At 41.1% G+C, this 21,651-nt stretch overlaps 1 protein-coding gene across 2 annotated transcripts in view; it reads left to right on the plus strand.

Annotated features, from left to right (window-relative positions):
* sgsm2 (small G protein signaling modulator 2) overlaps positions 1 to 21,651 on the plus strand; it is a 204,105-nt gene that overhangs the window by 144,253 nt on the left and 38,201 nt on the right. For both annotated transcript variants that reach the window (XM_043718289.1, XM_043718290.1), the window contains exons 5-10: positions 6,596 to 6,663; positions 8,254 to 8,399; positions 10,053 to 10,187; positions 16,043 to 16,167; positions 16,593 to 16,660; positions 20,801 to 20,964. In XM_043718289.1, coding sequence (XP_043574224.1) covers positions 6,596 to 6,663; positions 8,254 to 8,399; positions 10,053 to 10,187; positions 16,043 to 16,167; positions 16,593 to 16,660; positions 20,801 to 20,964 — 706 coding nt within the window. The remainder of the gene's footprint in view (positions 1 to 6,595; positions 6,664 to 8,253; positions 8,400 to 10,052; positions 10,188 to 16,042; positions 16,168 to 16,592; positions 16,661 to 20,800; positions 20,965 to 21,651) is intronic.

Genomic DNA, 21,651 nt, shown 5'->3' on the forward strand with positions numbered 1-21,651 from the left:
ACCAATGTCCTGTACAGCCGCAACATGACCTCCCAACTCCTGTACTCAATACTCTGACCAATAAAGGAAAGCATACCAAACACCTTCTTCACTATCCTATTTACCTGTGACTCTACTTTCAAGGAGCTATGAATCTGCACTCCAAGGTCTCTTTGTTCAGCAACACTCCCTAGGACCTTACCATTAAGTGTATAAGTCCCGCGAAGATTTGCTTTCCCAAAATGCAACACCTCGCATTTATCTGAATTAAGCTCCATCTGCCACTTCTCAGCCCTTTGGCCAATTCATTCTTAGGTAACCCTCTTCGCTGTCCACTTTCGGTGTCATCTGCAAACTTACTAACTGTACCTCTTATGCTCGCATCCAAATCATTTATGTAATAATCAGTAAGTTACAGTGACTGGAGCTCACCCATAGCAATGGTACCAATACCCAATGGTTACGTGTGGACTATCGCAAAGTCAATGCAGTTACAAGATAATGCAAGACTGATGCATATCCAATTCCGTGTTTGGAAGACTGCATTAGCAAAGTGGGACTGGCAACTTATATTTCTAAGTTGGACTTGCTCAGAGGATACTGGCAGGTACCTTTTGTCCAAAAGAGTGAAGAGAATTTCGGTTTTCATAGCACCGAATGGACTGTATCTGTTTAAAGTCATGTCATTTGATATGAACAATGCGCCAGCCAATGGGTCATCCCTGGATTACCCAATTGTGTCGTATATATTGATGACTTGGTGACTTTTCGTCACACATGGAAGGAACATTTGCAACATTTATCAGACTTGTTTGGACTTTGGAAGGCTGGCTTGATGATAAACCTGACTAAGAATGAATTTGCCAAAGCCCAAGTCACCATTGTGGGCTATGTGATTGGACGTGGACAAGTGGCCCCACAGCATGCAAAAATGAAGGTAACTGGGGAGTTTCCCATACCATCGACAAAAAGAGCAGTACGATGATTCCTGCGATTGAATGGGTTTTATCAAAAATACATACCAAATTTTAGCAGTGTGGCCGCTCCACTCACTGAATTGCTAACAAAAGGCAAGAAGTTTCAGTGGACTGTCAGAAGGCATTTGACAGCCTGAAAGCTGTGTTAACCACTGCCCTGGTATTAGCCACACCTAATTACACCAAGCCATTCAAGGTGGCTATTGATGCGAGTGATGTGGCTGTCAGTGCTGTGCTCTTACAGGAAGATGACAAGAAGATAGAAAGACCACCTGGGTATTTCTCAGGGAAGTTGAACATTCATCAGCAGAAATATTTGACAGTAGAGACAGAGATTTGAGCTTTATGTTACCAGTAATGTATCTGAGACAATCATTCACACTGATCATAACCCATTGACATTTGTGGAGAAATTTAAGGACAAAAATGCCAGACAATTTAGATGGAGCTAGTTACAGCCATTCAATTTGAAAGTGTGCATGTGACAGGACAGGAAAACATGATTGTCGATGCATTGTCAAGACTTGAAAGAGAAATGGAGGCATTTGGTGGCAGCAGTAAAACAGATTGAAACGAAATAGAGCAGTGCATGTTTGTATGACTGTAGTCAATGTAATGTACATGTATGTTATAGAGTACTAACAGTTTAAGATTAAGGGGTTTTAAAATTATGCTGTCTTTGGATTTTGATGGTTTATTTTTTTTAAAGGGGGCAGGTGTGATGATGCTGCTCCTTTAACAAGGTTATGCTGTCCTTGGCTTTTTTTTTCAGTAGTAAAAGTAGCGATTCCAAAATGTCTGGCTTGGATGGGTTTTAGGGCCAATTTGATTATAGCCTCAGGCAAAACGCTTTCAAGTTTTTAAAAAAAATTGTACTATGAAAGGGGAGTGGCTAGTTCTCCCAGCTCAGCTTTTCTCTGGTTTGGTTGGGGTTTTAGCAGTCTGACTATACACTGAAAGCAGTCAGCTCAGTTTGAGGTTGCTGGTCCAAGAAACAGCTACCTTGAAGAAAGTGTTCCATGCTGCTATCTCTCTCTCTCTCTCTCTCTCTCTCTCTCTCTCTCTCTCCTGTAAGACCCTGTGTTTGATTTTTTCCTTTTGTGCCAAGGAAGTATTTATGGAGATTGTTGTAAGTATTTGAAACAGCATCATTAAGTGAGGATAGTCTGTTGGGTTTTTGGGTAGGTTGAGTTATTTGGTATTCTGTTCTCAATTGTTTGTGTTTTGTTTGATGATTTTGTAAATAAATTATACTTAGTTTAAACCTAAGTGGTTGGACCAGCTGCATCTCTCCTAGATTGTCCACTCTACACCTGCTTAAAACAACTAGTAAAGTTCTAGTGCGGGCTACTTTCTTGAAATGTTTTGAGAGAGTCTGGCCTGGTCTATAGCAAGGTGTTCAATGTATTTGTTCATTTCAGAGTGACTATTGTTATAACCATCACAGTGGAGCTGATGCAGAAAAACTTGTCCCTGAAACAGTGTTAGTTTGGGAACAGGAGGAGGCCATTCAGCCACAGGAATATTTTCACCTTACAACTGTGCATCAGTCGCATTTATTCACCTTTTAAGTCTTTTAAAACTGTTTGAATATTTTTCGAACCTCACTATACATAAGATTTGATGATTAAATTTGATTAGATACAAATGAAATTGTGATTAGTCTCACAAATTTTCATGAGAATTGAGCATTGATTTTCTTTGCATCAGCCAGCTAAAGTTTAATTAAGTGTTAACTGATTTTTGCAAACACAATATTCCTGATCCATCAGATTAAATTGCTAACTGGCTTTGATTAACCATGCATTTCATGCATTTAGCTTCAGACTAAAAGATTGAGGGTATTGGAAGTGGGTAGGTTGCGATGTCAGCAATTAATTTCAAGGTTATCTTACTTCCCGGATCATATGCACCAACCCTCTGAAGAGCATCCCAACCAGATCCACTGTCCCATCCTGTTCCCGTAACAACATTTTCCCCATGGCTAACTCACCTAACCTACACATCTTTGGACTATGGAAGAAAACCAGAGCACCCAGACCAAACCCATGCAGATACGGGAGAACATCCAAGCTTCACACAGACGGTCACCCAAGGCTGGGTTTGAACCCAGTCCCTGGTGCTGTGAGGCAGCAGTGCTAACCACTACGCTGCCGTTCCATCCTTATTTTTATAGGCTGAAGTCATAATCTATATAGTCTAAATAGGAGGTGGAATCTCCAAATATCCAGAGGAACCTTGCATTCTCTAGTCAAGGTCCACATTCGCCCATGTTGAATCATCACCAAATTATTGCATTTTTGAGGGTTTTAAAGACAAAAGAACTGGAGTTAATTAAAACAAAAGCATTTTCTGAAGGTAAAACATTTTTAAAAAGTAAACTTGCCAAAAGTTAACTAGATTGGTCCGAAATATGGATAAAATGTTTCTTAGTTTATAAGTGTGTGAAGTGATTTTTGTATTTGTAGATCGGCTTTGGGCCTCTTCACCCATGTTAGGTGAAAACCTACTCATTTTTGTTGTTTTTTTGTGATGGGTAACTCCACACCTTTCACCATCTCTGATAAGCCTAGGGGTGGATTTGAAGAGTGGCATGAGCTGTATGTGCGTTGATATTCCCTGCCTCCCTTTGGGAAAACCTTGTGTTTACCTTGATGCCTCCTTGCAAAAGCGCAAATAAGATCAGGAAGCCAGCATGTGGATAGAGCTGGACATGAACCCTAATTCTTCCCCATCCCCCAGCTTCACCCTCAAACATTCTTGAGAATGCAAGCATAAATTGAGAGAAAAATTTGGTATTTTTGTAATTCCGATTTGATGAGTCAAATACATTTTTTTCCATTAATACTTATCTATCTACAAGAAGTAAAAATAAAGTTGCAATGGTTCCAGAGGATCAAAGAGCTGCCTTCTCATAGATGATTGGTTTAACCTGAGGGTCATCATAGCTCAGGCAAGGGATGAGGTTGAGAAGGTGGGACTTTGATGGTGACCTCTGCACTACTTCATGTTAGCCTGCCATCTGTTCACAAAACAATGTAATTCTAGCCTAGTTCCCAGTCAGTCCTTGCAGAAAAATATTTGACCATCTCCATCTCATCCGACCAGGTTGCTTTTTTTTAAATATTTCTCCCTTTTCCATAAGGGTGCAAGAAAGGTCATTTATCCCGTGTGACCTGTTTGTAAAGATTGATAGCCCAGTCAGGCCACCATACACAATCATACAGCACAGGATTTCTTTTGTGCCTGAAGGTTGAGACTGACCAAATTGTGTGCTAATAACCTCCAGTCATTTTGATCTTACTTGCTTCTTTTGTGCCCATCTTGGGTTGACTCCTTCCCACTGTGTCCCAGGTCATTAGACTAGCCAACTAGCTGCTCCAGTTACTCACCAATACTGGTGGTACCAGCCTTGGTGAGATGGATCAAGCAATTTGGATTAGTTGCCCAAGTAATGTGCCTAGTCTTTCCCTCTTCACAACACAGCTGGATCGCATGTGGAAGAAATGGCTGGAGGTCAGTGCCAAGTTAAGAAACTCAGTGACCACTTTGTCTATTTGGGAACAAGGAGCCCATCCTACAAAGATGCTTCCACTTAGTCTAATCTTGTGAGAATCAGAAGAATATCACTACCATCCATCACTGAAATTTTCAGCAGAATCCTTCTGAAACATGTAGTGCAACATCTTGGCCAGGATCAGCTGCCACAGAATCAATGTGGTTTCAGAAACGACTGAAGGATCACTGATGTGAATGGTGTTTGTTAACCTGACCAAGATCTTTAACACTCTTCACATGCCTTTCTTTATTTTTATCAATGCCTTAGATGGTGGGGATCCTGGCATCCAAATCTAAATCTAAATCTAGTTTTACTGCCCAATCCAAGAGGGTTCCAAGAAAAATGTGACTTCTCCAAAGACATACTTCGTGATTTTCTGTCTTCCAATGTCCATATCTGCTGGTTCAGAGCTGGACATGCAATGTGACAGGACCTGATGTCTCATCCATGCAGAACATTGATTTTAAGAAGCATAAAGAAAATGGAAATAATGTAGCAGTTGTTCCAGGAAAGCCCTACCTGAAGCCCAAATTTCCAGTTGATGACCAGAACCTGGAAACAGTGCATAAGTATACTTGGCAGCTCACTTGCTCAAACTGCTTACATTGTTTATGCAACACATAGAAGAATTGTCAAAATGAGTGTAGCCTTCAGAATTCTAACATTGGTTTGGGAGTTGGAGAGGAGGGGATCTGCCTACCAAACTGATTTGAGTGCAATAATTCTGTCCACTCTACTGTATATATGTCAGGTTTGAACAGCGTACCAGCATCTTGCCAACAAACCCAAACATTTTGAATTAATCTACTTCTGGAAGCTTCTGAACATCAGGTGGCAGGATGGCCACTGAGGTGTTCACCTGAGCTGGTACGCCAAGCACCTGCACCATACTGAGACTGTCACAAGTGAATTGTAGTCAGCATGCCTAACACTTGCTAGGGCAAAAACCAAAGTGAAACTTGAGAGCTTGAAACTGAGGGACATGGAAATTAAAAGAAGCTCCACAATAACTCAAAAGACTTAACTTTAGAATTTTAATATTGACTCCAATTCCTGGATGAAGCTCATGCAGGATTGGCTGTACCTAGAACGGCCAACTGAAAAACATTGCACATCTCTCATAGCAAGCACACTTGAGGGAGAGAATGTAATGAGAGGTAGTCTCAAGACAGTAAATCATGCAATCAACTGTGGTCTTATATCCTACTTGAGGTAGAACTTGTCCAGCCTCTACAAATCACCTGTGTTTCAACTGGAACCCTATCAAAGACTTCAGGTAATGAACATGGGTATCTTTACTTTGAGCAACGAACAAGAATCTGGGGTTGAATTTGAAACCACAAATCTACATCCTTCATGCCATGACCCAATACAGTAAACCATTAAAGTTTATAATGCAGAGATTTGGATTTCAATGTGTGGCCAGCCAGTCATTTCCATCTATGCTATTATTCTTCACCTCATTTACTTATGATTTTGAACATTTTAGCTTAGAATGTCCTTTGCATTACCTTTGTTGGATAGTGCCCACAGAACCTGTGTCAGAAATGATATACTAGGTAGGGCACTCCAGCATTGACCTACTTAAGAATGGTATTGAGCCAGTTACATGTCCTAATTGAATCCTCGTGCCTGTTTCATGGGACAGTTTGAAAAATTTGTTGACTGTTGTCAAACCAGCTCTTCTTAAATATGCTTTTCCAACCTCCCCCCCCCTCCCCCCACTTCCCAACAAGGTCATGATACTATAGATAAGTTTAAAAATTTTTATTTAATTGAATATTGAGCCAAGGGGAGCGCTCTTCAGCCCTGATTCTGAGCTGCTCGACTGATGTTCCAATCAACTAGCTTAACTGTTTTCTTTCTGCAGCCAATGAACTGTCTCTGGTGCAATTACATGTCCATGCAGTTTGCTAGTTCCATGCCATTTGTTGTAGTCTTGCCATTGGTATCATTAGATGCTCACAATGTGTGTTCCACTGGGACATGGTCTCCAGTTCATTTCTAGGCCTTTCTCTCTTGTATGCAACACTGCTTGAATTTCTCAGATATAAATACTTTATCATTTTATTTCTTTCAGCAAATACTATGAAAAGCAAGCCCTAATGTCTGATCCAGTCTGTGGACCGATTCTAGCTTCTCTGCTGGGTAAGGGTTCTGAATTAATATTCTAATCATTAACAAACATGCAAACCGGGGGGGGGGGGGGGGGGAGGTTGTTTTTATTTTGTAAGCAAGAAATTTATGTGCAATTTAAAAGTTTCTACCAGTTGCTTCATCAAATGCCCAATGGAGCAGTTCGGTCACTCTGTGGTAACTGAGCAATGCTGAATGGGAAGATTTGTAACAATTTAGCTGGTTTCTGGTTTGGGACTATGGCTTAGTGTTTAGGAACTACAATTTGCTTCACTGTCCTAGGGTTTGGGAGGATATGGGTTAGTGTTTAAGTGCTACAATTTGCTGCACTCTCCAAGGATTTTGTGGGTGTGGATTAGTTGTTTAGAAGCTAAAATTGGATTCACTGTCATAGGGATTTGGGGGTGTGGGTTAGTGGTTTAAATACTACAACTGGATTCACTGTCCTAGGAATTGGTGGTAGGGGTTCGTGGTTTAAGGGCTACAACTGACTTCACTATCCTAGAAGTGACAGAGGCAAGGAAAAGAAATTAGCCAGAGTACATGTTCTTGATGTAATAGCTTGCACTAGAAAGTGCCCATCGCAGTCATTGATGGTCAACAAACTTAATACCCCAAGAGAAGAACAGTCAAGGTACTCGTAGATGTTTTCAAAACAACTTGAAACAGGAGAAAGTAAGTTGTAGTTTCCTTACAATTGCCAGGCTCCGACCAATAACTCTATAATGACCAACCTCAATCTTCCTGTTATGTATGAATCAGTGCACTTACTGAAAAATCTCACTCAACCATTGAAAAGTAAGCCGTTTTAAATGAATCTATCTGTGCTAACAGCCCATATGCTCCAAAGGGAACAGAATAAAATTCAGAAGGTGCTCGAGAAATTCAGCAGGCACAAACTAGGGAGAGACAAACAGTGTTAATGTTTCAAGTGCAATATGACTTAATTCAGAGCATGGATAGTATTTTCCAGTTTCCAAATGATGCCTTAACAAACAGATTGCTGATAGTGAGTATCAGCAGTTTTTGTTTTGTGGCGCATGAACCATAATGGTGGGAGTGAGCTATAAGTATCACTTATACAAGTCAATCACTGTACAGGAGATGACCTGTTGCTGAACTCTGTGTACCTAATGGCACTTTGCCTGGGAATGTGATGTACATTGTTAATTGGTCTTGCGAATTAGTGAATCACTGTCGTGTGCATAACTTATATTATTTCATTATCGGAGACATTTTCTTTTTTAAGCTTTTTTTTCTCCTTTGCTATTTGTCAACCAAAACAGTCACCAATGACCAATCCCAAGCCCCCCTCAGTGCCAATCTTGCAATATCCCAATACCTTGCAGCTTGTATTGTAGGAGCGTGAATGGAAATTTTATAATGTGGTGTGTTGAGTGAGGCTCAAAACTAGGTTGGAGCAGGTCTGAGAAATGCAGAGATAAGCATAATTTCCTTTAGACAGAATTAAAGCCTTACTCAAGCGTGTCAAATGCCATACTTCATAGTAGTGCAATTTATATTTGCACTCTGATTACAATTTGATCTTGTTCTGCTTCAGTGAAAAAGAAAATTCATTTAATTTTCTGCTTCTTGTTACAGTTGGTCCCTGTGCATTAGAGTACACAAAACTTAAAACTGCTGACCATTACTGGACTGATCCATCAGCAGATGAACTGGTGCAAAGACATCGTATTCATGGAGCCCATGGACACCAGGATTCCCCATCGAAACGTCCTGCACTTGGTGTAAGAATCAAAATAATCAGAAATCTGTATAACCTGTTATATTAGTGGGACCACAGCCAGTTCAATAAAATATTATGGGCTTGGAGATCTGCATTACTTTGCTAATTATTTGAGATAGAGGTCCATAGAGTCATAGTCAAGTTACAGTAGTTTTTTTTTTGTTTCTGATTTTTCTTTCCTTCTGTGGATCAAGGGGTATCAGTTGAGCAAGCCAATTCCACCTGTATAGGAAGGATCGATTCTGAGGATCACAGCCTTAATGAGTAACTGAAAACTGCTGAAGAATTTTCTAGACATACGCAAGGGCGGCATGGTGGTTCAGTGGTTAACACTGCTGCCTCACAGCGCCAGGCACCCAGGTTTGATTTCACTCTTGGGTGACTGTCTGTGTGGAGTTTGCATATTCTCCCGGTGTCAGCCTGGGTTTGTTCCAGGTGCTCTGGTTTCCTCCCACAATCCAAAGATGTGCAGCTTAGGTGGATTGACCATGCTGAATTTCCCATAGTGTCCAGGTATGTACAGTCTAGGTAGAATAGCCATGGAAAATGCCGTAGGGCTTGTGGGCCTGGTTGAATGTTCTTTGGAGGGTTGGTGGAGCCTGAAGGGCCAAATAGCCTGCTTCCACTCTGTATGGATTCTAGGATTCTATGAAGATAGTCAAAAGGATAGGGAAAACAAATATAAACTGTACTTCCTAATATCCAAAGCAAGAGGGTACTGTTCTCTTTATAGTTATCTACGTTGTCCTCCATTAATGGCTTAGTCTTGTTTTGGGTAAACTCACCACCGTTACCTTTAATCAGCTACTTTAAGAAATCTCAGAGGCAATCAAGTACTGAAACAATAATTCAAACGTTCTTGCATGAAGCAACCCTCAAGTAAGCAATTATAAGCCTGCTACCCAACTTAGCTATTACTTAATTAATGTTGCAATCTGGCCAGGACTTCAACCAATAGTAATTTGCTGCTGGGACAAGTCTCCAAGGTTCAGTCCACCTTTTTCTGCTCTTGACTTGCTCTGTGTTCAATCCTTATTCAGATTTTCATCCTTTGGTCTCTGAGGTGCCAAGTGGATGACTTATTTCGAGTCCTTTTGTAGAGTTACTGCAGATCGATCTGGCTTCCTTACCAAAAGCAGCTTCTTTGTTTCTTGTTACCTTTGGCCTTAAGTGTCTGTACAAAGGCACAACTTTTCTGTGATTAACTCCTTAAATTCTTCTGCAGGGAAATCAGTTATCCTTGTGGCAATAAGTATCCAGTTTATCAGGCAGCTATCAACACAGTTGTGTCTATGTAGTCTCCACTCCCAGATGTAGCTAATTGCTTTCAATTCCTGTATAGGTTTGTCCTTGTCCTTTAATAGTTTATTCTAGACAGCGTTATTACTTATTCTTTCCATGTCTTACAGTTTATCTTTATTGATTCGTTCAATCCATTGCAGTTACCACAGGAATTTGATGCATTTGGACATCAGATAAGGATCAGTCTCCACTTAGATTAGCCTCGCAGCCCAATAGGCTTTGCTAATGCTCAGGGCCAAGCTTTACAAATATCTAATCCCCATATGGATGAAATAACAGAGTTTGGATTGATGAATGAATGGAGCAGTTCATGTTTAGTTCTGCTGTTAATAAGATGAACTTTCTTTTATAGATAAGAAAGCGACACTCCAGCGGAAGTATGTCAGAAGATAAATTTGCAGCTTCAGCAAGAGAATACGTGGAGTCATTACATCAAAATTCCAGAACACATTTGCTGTATGGAAAAAATAATGTACTGGTCCAGCCAGTAAGTCATGTATAGTGATCTCTGGTGGTGGGGTGAAAGAAACAGCTGGATAGTGCTGCTCGCACGGCTTAATATCAAAACCTTGTAATGACCACAGTGAGTTTTTTTTTTAAACAGAATATTTGAAAAAAGGTCAGGAAATTGCAACAGAAATTTCAAGTAGATATCAAGTGAGTTTACAAAAAATATATGGATTTCCTTTGTTTTCCTTTCCTCCTCAAGCTTTTCGTCAGCACAAACTTTTATTCTGTTTCATCCACTGTATCATGTGGAAATGGAGTCAGGCCCAACAGGTAAGGATGGCATGGAAGGACATTGGTAAACTAGACCTTTAATGGCAGTTTATAATCATATGCCAGCTATGGTACAGCTGGTAACTTACCTTTTGACTTGGAGGAGTGCTGTGTCACTCCCACTTCAGGGTTGAGCACAAAGAGATTGAGGTTGACACTCCAACACCATGTTAATGGAAGTGCAGCACTGTCACTGGAGCCATCGTTTGAGAAGATGTTAAATCAAGGCCTTACCTGTCCTCTTGGATGATTATGAGCAGGTGCATACTGCCTGGTGTCCTGGCCAATATTTATCTCTTATTGGGCATCCATAAAAGCAGATTATTTAATCATTATCACTTTGCTGTTTGTGGGCTGATGTTGAGTGTCGATTGCCTGTCTTGTCTGCACTAACTTTGCTTCAAAAGTGCCTTGTCTGTAAAGTGACTTTGGACCACCAGTAGAACCGTAGAAAATAGGACCAAGAAAAGGCCATTCCGCTCTCCGAGCCTGCTCCATCTTTCGAAATGATCAATTTTCCAACTCAGTTTCCTGTTCCTGCTTTTGCCCCATACACATTGATCCTTTTAACTTCAAGAAGTATTTCTAACTCCTTCTTGAAAACAGTTGTGAAAGTATTTGTGAAAGGCAGTATAAAAGAAGCCTTTCTCTCTTTCGCCATAGTCAATATTTCTAGTTAGCGAGTTTTGAAAAGATTTATAGCTCAGATCGAGGTTCTGAATGTACATTTGCTTGCTAAACTGGAAGGTGTGTTGTCAGACGTTTCGTCACCATGCTAGGTAACACCGGTGAGCCTCCGGTGAAGCACTTTCTATTTATGTGTTTAGGTTTCTTTGGGTGGATGATGTCATTTTCAGTTCTTTTTCTCAGAGTGTGGTAGATGGGGTCCAAATCAATGTGTTTATTGATAGAGTTCCAGTTAGAAAGCCATGCTTCAAGGAATTCTTGTGTGTGTCTCTGTTTGGCTTGTCCCAGTCAAAGTGGTGTCCTCCTTTGTCTGTATGTAAGGATACTAATGATAGTGGGTCATGTCTTTTTGTGGCTAGTTGATGTTCACGTATCATGGTGGCTAATTTTCTGCCTGTTTGCCCAATGTAGTGTTTGTTATAGTTCTTGCAGGGTATTTTGTAAAGGACATTTGTTTTGCTTGTTATTTGTGTAGGGTCTTTTTAAGTTCATTAGATGCTGTTTAAGTTTGTTGGTAGGTTTGTGGGTTACATTGATGCCAAGAGGTCTGAGTAGTCTGGACGTCATTTCAGAGATGTCTTTGATGTAGGATAAAGTGGCTAGGGTTTCTGAGCACGTTGTGTCTGCTTGTTTGGGCTTGTTGCTGAGGAATTGGCAGACTATGTTTATTGGGTTCTCCTTGAATACGCTGTATAGGTATTTCTCTTCTGTTTGTATTTCCTCAGTGCTGCAGTGTGTGGTGGCTCATTGAAATATGTCCTAATGCAGCTTCATTTGTGGGTGCTGGGATGATTGCTTCTATAGTTAAGTATTTGGTCCGTGTGTGGTGCTTTCCCGTAATCGCAGGTTTGAAGTTCCCCATTGAGTGTTCGCTCTACTGTGACATCTAGGAATGGCAGTTTGTTGTTGTTCTCCCCCTCTTTTGTGAATTTTATCCCAGTCAGGATATTATTGATGGTGTTGTAGGTTTCCTCTAATTTGGTTCGTTTAATAATGATGAAGATGTCATCCACATAGCAGACCCAAAGTTTGGGTCAGATGGGTTGGGAGAGCTGTTTTTTCGAGTCTCTGCATAATTGCTTCTGCTAGGAATCCTGATATTGGTGATCCCATGGGTGTTCCATTGGTTTGTTTGTAGGTCTTGTTATTGAATGTGAATTGGGTGGTGAGGCACAGGTCCACTAGCTTGACAACATTATCTTTGCTGATGAAGTTGGTGTTGTCTGGTGTTTGTTGGGAGAGCTCTTCTTTGTCTCTGCTTAAACACTCTGCTTTTGGATTGTTGTCTCAGCAGCACTGTCACTTAGCTACTGTTCTGAAGAAGGGTTACTGGACCTGAAACTCTGCTTTCTCTCCACCGATGTGCCAGACCTGTTCCCTTGCTCTAGCACTTCCTGTTTTTGCATGTGTCTGCTTACCATGCCTTCATAAAATAACAAGAAAAGGAGTTTTATGCACATACATTAGCCAAGGCTCATCATGAATTCATTTCCCTTCAGACAATTCCCCTAATGTAGTGATTAGATCAGATACTGTCAGAGGATTCTGCTGAGTTCAAACCCTCCCAATGAAATGAGTATGCTCCTGTTACGAACTTTGGACCCCAGTCATTACAACTTCAGTTTGGATAATCTATGGATGTTTTGCAAACTTTGACCAGAGTTCTGTAAATGATCTCTGACAGTTTATGCCAGCAATAGCTTCTGTCAGGAAGCAAAGAATGTGGTCTTGTCAGTGCAGTATGAATTGGAATTTTAATAAACCTTTCAAAAAAAATTAGCAATAAGTTGTCTGTATTTTTTGAGCAAAATTGTCTTGAGACCTGACAGTCTGATCTATTTTAATTTGCTTTCCACTGACAGCCATTTTTTATTTATAATAAATCAAAACCCACTGAAATAAGCTATGGCACAATCGATAGCAAGGATTACCAGTCAATCAGAAAGAATGAAACAAGTGATTTGATGTAAACAGCACTCAGTCACTGCTTATGCATTAACTTGTGCGATCAGAAGGAGCCACTTGCTAAATTGGCTTGGAACAATGCATTTTCCAACACCCTCACAATTTTTCTCCTTTCTTTGCCTGTAGCACTTAACTCTCTGGGGCATCAGTCAGACAGCCACAGTCTGTTATCTTGTCCAGGTATGCATGTTCCATCTTACAACCTGGATGATTATAGCTAATGTGGTGTTTGATGGTGTGAATGGAACTTGTGAGTAATGCTCATGCACAGACTTAGCTTTCTTTTTTTGCCTACCCTTGAGATAATCGATAATCTTACTGAATGATGGGACAGTCTCAAGGGGACAAACAACACTTTAGAAGCTTCACACCACCCAGCACAAAGCACAGTTGATTAGCACCACATCCACAAATGTTCACTCCATCCAACACTGGCAGACAGTAGCAACAGTGTGTACATCTATAACCTGCACTGCAGAAATTCCCCAAGGCTCCTTAAACATCAACTTCCAAATCCACAACCACTATCATTTAGAAGGACAAGGACAGCAGGTACATGGGAACACCTGGACATTCCCCTCCAAGCTGCTCACCATCCTGACTTGGAAAAAACTTGGAAACACTTTCACTGGGCCAAAACCCTGGAGCTCCCTCCCTAATGCAGTAATGTTCTATATGGATTACAGTGGTTCATGAAGATAGCTCTGTACCACCTTCTCAAGGGTAACTAGGAATGGGTAATAACTGCTGGCCCAGCTAACATCGCCCACATCCTGTGAATGAATAAAAAGAGTAGAATCCTACTTCTGTTTCTATTTTGTGTGCTCTTCATCTTCACTAGCACTAACAATGATCAGCATCAAAATCTTAACATTGTCATCCAAAAACAATGAATAAAAAATGATACAGTATGGTGTATTTGGGAAGTTCGGGCAATTTTCTTTGAAGTTGTCCAGTGCTATCCAGGAAATTTTGTTTCAATGTAGTCTATTTGAACATATTAGCGCAGGCTTGGAAGAATTGTTGAGGTTTTAAACTGTGCTTCAGTGTAGATAATCATTTCTTTGAAGTGTTCTGAGGCAAGATGAAATGTTGGTTTGGTTTACAAAATGACGTCTGGACACAATCTGAATCTATGAGCAGAGAATGTATGTCTTTAATTTGGCAGAACTTGTTTAAATTTTAAGATCTCTTTTTTCCTTGGTGTTTTTGTGCTTAGCAGCCGGGGGATTGTGGGCACAGGCAAAGGGGAATGTTTTTCCAGTTTTAGCCCTTTATTTTGGAATTAAGTCATGTCCAGGTTTGATGTGCTACAGCCTGATTCTCAGGAATCTTCCCTCTGCCATGGCCTCACCACCAGGGTGTTGCTCCATCTGGTGGCTAGGTTGAGAATGGACAACAGAAAGGAAGATCCTCTCTATTGTGTCGAGAGACATTTTTAATCAATGGCGTTATCACGCACCTCTGGAGCAGGTGAGACTTAAACACAGGCATCCTTGTCCAGTGGCAGGGATGTTACCGTGGTGCAACAAGAGCCCACAGCTTGCAATTATGTAGCACCATTCATAACCTTCAGATTACCCAAAGTGCTTTACAACAAATAAAGTGCTTTTGAAATATAATTGTTGTTGTAATATCGAAACTGCAGCAGCCATTTTGCACATTGTAAGCACCCACAAACAGCAATGAGATGATTACCAAATAATCTGTTTTTAGTTGGGCTGTTTGGAAGATGAATAATGGCCTGGGCACACCAGTGAAAGTAAACACCAACTCCTCTTCAAAAGATTAACATCTATCTTTTATATCCACAAGATGGAACCTTGGTTTAACACTTCTTCATAAGGAAAGCACCCCTGTCAATGCAGCATTCACTCAGTACTGTATCGAAATGTCCTCCTGAATACTGTTCTGAAGTGGTACTTGAACCCACAACCGTCTGACTCAGACACCGACTGAAGCACTGCTCACAATGACAACAGAAAACGCAGGAAAACACACTGTGGGCCAGACAACATTTGTGGAGAAGGGGAAATAAGAAAACAATTATGAATGCTTGTAATCTGAATCTAAAGTTTTAAAAAAAAAATGCTGGAGATGTGTTGTATAAGGCAGCTGACCTGTAAGGGTTAACTCTGAAATATTCGTATATCTCCAGCCAATGAGAGATATAGGGCAGTCTATGGGAGGAGCTGATTAGTTCTAGTTGTCTAATTATCTAGTTGTAATTGTTTTGGTCTGGTCAGTACTGTTGACAGACACAGGGACTTAACTTTTCCTGTTGCCAGTTTCTCTTGCAAAGTATGATATAATTGACCAGTCTTAAAGCAATGTAACCTCCTATCATAACTAGCTTGTAATAAACTACTTTTTGTTACTCAAGTGTATGCCTCTTCTGCTGAAGACTTGTGGTGAAGGATTAACCACTCATGATACTAAGTATCTTAGACAAGTATTATAAGAAGAATTATACCTTTGAGCCAAGAGACCTGAGTTCAAGCCCCACCTGCTCCAGAGCTCTGTAGTTACATCTCTGAACAGGTTGATTTGAAAATATCTAGGAGGAGGATTGCTGGCAGCATGTTCACCTAAAGCAAAGTCCTAGCAGAACCAGATGCCAACCAAGTGCTTCTCTAACATCTCAACTGGTTTGGTCGCATCTGTTCAGAGGGGGTAGCTGGCTTGCATGATGGGAGGGGTAGAAATCCTGATCGATGCATGCTGCAAGGTCTCCCTCACTAATAGCAGTGTGGCGTTCTTCCAGCAGACATATTGCAACATTTCAAGAAGGTAACTCACCGTTCTTTGCTCAAAGGGAGCCCAGGTTTGGGGAATAAATACTTGCCTTGTAAGCAATACCATTTCCTGGTAAAGCAGCAGTAAACTCAATGTTTCTGTTTCCTTCAACAGAAGGAGGACGTGGAGACTATTCCAGGATACCTCTCACTTCATCAATCTGCAGAACATTTAACTCTGAAGTGGACCCCAAACCAGCTTATGAATGGGACTCTGGGAGATTCAGAGCTTGAAAAGAGGTAAAATGCATTTTTAATTTCCTGAAGGTTCTTAAGTGCAGGATGTTTATTCCCTATGTTTCCAGAAAATCTCTCTTTATTCAGAATTCCAACATCTGTGGTATTTTGCTTTTTTTTAAACTTGATCAATTTATGTCAACAGCCAGTGTCACAGCAACTAAAACATCTTTTTGGTGCTTTCCATTCCTGAGAATTTTCTTAGGGATTTTCCCATTCATCTTGCTGAGTCACTGTTTCAGTCACCAAGGAATTCCTGTTGCATATCTTTGCTACATGATTATACGATTAAAATATTGTTATTACTAAAGAAAAATCTTCAGTTGATCACAAAGGAATTCTGAAATTGATATTTGCAACTATAATAGTTGCAACTATAAAGTTCCAAGTGTCAAAAATGTTAAAATAATTTTTTTGCTCATTTTCAGTGTCTATTGGGATTATGCCTTAACTGTACCATTAAGTCAGATTGTCTGCATCCATTGCCACCAACAGCGTAAGTGTTTTTTCACTTTATTCGTTTGCATGGTCTTTTCATGAGTGCCTATGTTATAATAGTCAGGATGTAAACATGTTTTGATTGCTAGTGACCTATGATTCCCTTACATGAGTGAGCAGCAAATATGACTTAAATGCTGTGGGGACAAGGGTTCATATCCCACAATGAATTAGGGAGCATAGCCTCAAAATAAGGGGGAGCAGATTGAGGACTGAGTTCAGGAGGAACTTCTTCACCCAAAGAGTTGTGTATCTGTGGAAGTCCCAGTGAAGCAATTGAGACTACCTCATTGAACATTTTTAAGGCAAAAATAGATTCTTGAAGAGGAAGGGAGTTAAGGGTTACAGTGAGAGGGTGGGTAAATGGAGCTGAGTGCATGAAAAAATCAGCCATGATCTTTTTGAATGGTGGAGCAGGCTCAATGGACCAGATGGCCTACTCCTGCTCCTATTTCTTATGTTCATGGCAGCTTGTGCAATTTAAATTCAATAATAAAAAACACAATTCTGGCATTGAAAGCTAGTCTCAGTACTGGTGACTGTGAAACTATCACCAATTATTGTTGATAACAATCAATAAAACTGAATAACAATAAAACAGTAAAAATTCTATCTGGTTCACGAATTCTCTTCGGAAAAGGAAAATCCTAATTTTCACTAATATCCTTCAGGGAAGGAAATCTGCTGTCCCCACGTAGTGTGGCCTACGTGTGACCCCAGATCCGTAACAATGTGGTTGACTCTCAACTGCCATCTGAAATGGCCTAGCAACCCACCTAGGTGTATCAATCGCTATGAAGTCTCAACAAAGTAATGAAACCAGACCTGGCACTAGAAAAGAGAATGGCAGAAACAGCTCTGCTGTCCTTGCAAAGTCCTCCTTACTAACATCTGGGGGCTAACGCTAGAACTGGGAGAGCTATCTCGCAGACTAGTCGAGCAACAGCCTGGCACAGTCATACTTACTGAATCACATCTTACAATGTCCTAGATGCTGCCATGACCATCCCTGTATATGTTCCACCAGAAGGACTGACCCAGCAGACACCACAATGGTAGACAGTAAAGAGGAAATTCATAGAATTTCATATTTCTTAGAATCCCTACAGTGTGGAAATAGGCCATTTGGCCCAACAAGTCCACACCAACTCTCCAAAGAGTATCCTGAGAATGCTCAGCATTCACTTGGACCCCATGAAATCTCATGGCTTCAGGTTAAGCATGGGCAAGGAAAGCTCCTGCAGATTACCATGAATCATCCTCCCTTGGTTGATGAATCAGTACTCCTCCATGGAGAACAACACTTGGAGGAAGCACCGAGAGTGGCAAGGGCGGAAAAATGCAATCTGGGTGGGAATTTCAGTGTCCACCACCAAGAGTGGCTCGGCAGCAGTACTACTGATTGGGCTGGTTGAGTCCTGAAGGACAGAACTGCTGGGCTGGGCCTGTGGCTGGTGCTGAGGGAAAAAGATATTTGACCTCATCCTTACCAACCTACCGGCTGCAGATACATCTGTCTAAGACAACACCAGTTAGAGTGACCACCACACAGTCAGTGTGGAGGTGAAGTCCTACCTTCACATTGAGTATACCCTCCATCATGTTGTGTGGCATCATCACAATGCTAAATGGGACAAATTTCAAACATATCTAGTATCTTAAGACTGGGCATTCATGAGGCACTGTGGACTTTGGGTTCATTCTGCAACCTCGTGGCCTGACATATCCCCTACTCAAGCATTGCTATCAAGCAAAGGGATCAACCTTGGGTTCAGTCAAGAATGTAGGAGGGCATACCATTAACAGCACTAGCATACCTAAAAATGAGATATCAACCTGGTGAGGCTACCAAACAGGACTACTTGCATGCCCACAACATAAGTGGAAAGTGGTAGACAAATCTAAGCTGTGCAGTTCTACCACATTTGGTCATAAATTAAATAACTCAATGGAGGAGGAGGCTTCACAAATATCCCCATCCTCAATGATGGAAGAACCTGGTGCTTTAGTGCAAAAGATAAGGCCAAAGCATTCACAGCAATTTCCAGCCAGAAGTGTGGAGTGAATGATCTATCTCAGCTTCCTCTAGTGGTTCCCAGCTTCACAAATACCAGTCTTCAGTCAACTCAATATTATGTTGAGTAAATTGAAAAACAGTGCCAAGACAATGGGCCCTGACAACATGCCAGCAATAGTACTGAAGACATGTGCTCCAGAGCCCATTGATGCTCCCCTAGCCAATTATAGCACTGGCATCTGCCTGACAAAGTGAAAAATTGCCCAGATATGTCCTGTACACAAAAAGCTAGACAAATCCAACCTGGCTAATTACCATCCCATCTGTCTACACACGATCATCAGTAAAGTGATGGAAAGTGTAATCAGCCATGATATTCAGTGGCACCTACTCAGCAATAACCTTCAGTGATGATCAGTTTGGGTTCAGCCAGGACTACTCAACTCCTGATCTCATTAAAGCCTTGGTTGAATCATAGACAAAAGAGCTGAATTCCAGAGGTGAGGTGAGAGTGACAGCCTTTGACATCAAGACCACATCTGATATCAAGTGTGACATTAAGAAGCCTGAGAAAAACTGGAATCAATGCGTATATAGGGTAAACTCTCCTCTGGTTGGAGTCACACCTGGCAAAGAAGATGATGGTTATGGTTGTTGGAGGTCAGTCATCGCAGCTCCAGAATATTTCTGCAAGAGTTCCTCAGGGTAGTGTTCTAGACTTAACTATCTTCAGCTGCTTCATCCGTGACCTTGCCTCCATCATAAGGTCAGAAGTGGGGATGTTCACTGATAATTCAGCACCATTTGCAACTCCTCAGATACTGCAGCAGTCCATGTTCAAATCCATCATGATCTGGACAAGATCCAGGCTTGGGCTGGCAAGTGGCAAGTAACATGCATGTCACACAAATGCCAGGCAATGTCCATCTCCAAAAAAGAGACAACCTAACCACTACCCCTTGATATTCAATGTTGTTACCCTTATTGAATCTCCCACTATCAACATCCTGGGAGCTACCATTGACCAGGAACTCACCACATAAACACAGTGGCTATAAAACCAGGTCAGTGGTGAAAAATACAAAGTGAGTAACTTACTTGCTGACTCCCGAAAGCCTATCTACAGGGCACAAGTCAGGTGTGCAATGGAATACTCCCCACTTGCATGAATGGATGCAAATCCAACAACACTAAAGAGGCTTGATACCATCCAGGACAAAGCAGCCACTTGATTTGCACTACATCCACAAGCATCCATTCCCTCAACCACCAACACTCAGTAGCAGCAGTGTGTATTATCTACAAGGTGCATTGCAGAAATTCACCAAAGCTCGTCAGACAGCACCTTCCAGACCCACAAGCACTTTCATCTGGGAGGACAAGGGCAGCAGATACATTGGAAAAGCACCACCAGCAAGTTCCCCTCCAAATCATTCATCATCCTGTCTTGTAATTTATTGTTGTCCCTTCAGTGTTGCTGGGTCAAAATCCTGGAATTCCCTCCCTAATGTCATTGTGGGTCAACCCATAGCACATGAAGGAATGCAACACACCACCTTCTCAATGGCAACTAGGGATGGACAATAACCGCTGGCCCAGCCAGCGATGCCCAAGTCCCGCAACTGAATTTAAAAAAATCCACTGTCCTTCCCTGATCTCCATGTGACGCCTAACCCACTAATATTGTTGACTCTCAACTTCTCTTTGAAATGCTTTAACAAGCTACTCACTTCAGGGTAGTTAGGGATAGACTGCAAATGCAGGCCTTGCCTGAGATTCCCACATTCCTTGACAGAATAAAAAAACTAACAAAATTGCAACTTTTGTGAATATCTGGTTAAATAGGTACAAAACATATAGTAACACAAACTCCAAGGGAATTTTAAATCTAAATTACTTTAGGCAGGGCAATTGTAATGTTTAAGCTTCATATGTGTGTTGCATGTTAAATCTACAAATCAATGAGTGACTTATAATGATGTATATGGGGGTAACTTTATCATCCACAGATGCAGTACTCCCAAATGACAAAGGGTTAATTTCTCAGTGATTGCTGCATACATATTGTTACAAATGGGTAATATTGTTATCTTATGAAAGCAAAATTGTCATTATTTTCAGCTGACAGTGGAGGAACTCTCGTGTTAGTCAGTCAGGATGGAATCCAAAGACCTCCACTTCACTTCCCCCAGGGTGGTCACTTGTTAGCCTTTCTCTCCTGCCTTGAGAATGGGCTGTTACCACGCGGGCAGCTTGATCCCCCTCTTTGGTCACAGCGAGGAAAGGTGAGTGAATAATGCTGAAGCCTGAAGCTAGACACAGATCCTTTCCTCGATGACAGATTTATTCACAGAGTGCAGCATCACACACACTAACCCAGTGTCCCAGCACTTTCAAACCAATCCAAAACAAATTACTTGAACAAACTTGACCAATGATAACCCCTGAAGGGGATACTCTAACAAAAATCAAATCGTTCAAAGAATCTTATGATAGTTAAATCAAAATATCATTCATGAGGCAGATTATGCACTCCTGTCCCTGGAGTACTCACTGGTCATGGAAGACTTTAAGCCTTCCAATTGGCATACGTCTGAAAGATCAAGTTAACTCAGTCAACCATTTGACAGGCCTTAAAGGTGTATAATATTTAAATAATCCAAATTCCAAAGGAAACTGAACACATTTAAAATACAGTGCCATGTTGGGAGGAGATAATGCCCTCCTGCCCCTGTAACAAAACAAATAGGAGCATTCAGCCCTCACGCCTCCCTCTGCCATTCAACAAGCTCATGGTGTGGTTTCCATTGGTTGCATAAGGACTCGAGAGTGCTCAGGACAATATTTCTTTATATTATTATGAATGCTAATTAAACCAGATCAAATGTAAAAACTAACACATTAGGGTCGTGTAAGCTTCTCTACCTATGTTCCGTAACATCCAAGCTCAAATCTCAGACGTAATGGCTATG

This window comes from Chiloscyllium plagiosum, chromosome 28, assembly GCF_004010195.1.
Source record: "Chiloscyllium plagiosum isolate BGI_BamShark_2017 chromosome 28, ASM401019v2, whole genome shotgun sequence".
NCBI classification, from domain to species: Eukaryota; Metazoa; Chordata; class Chondrichthyes; order Orectolobiformes; family Hemiscylliidae; genus Chiloscyllium; species Chiloscyllium plagiosum.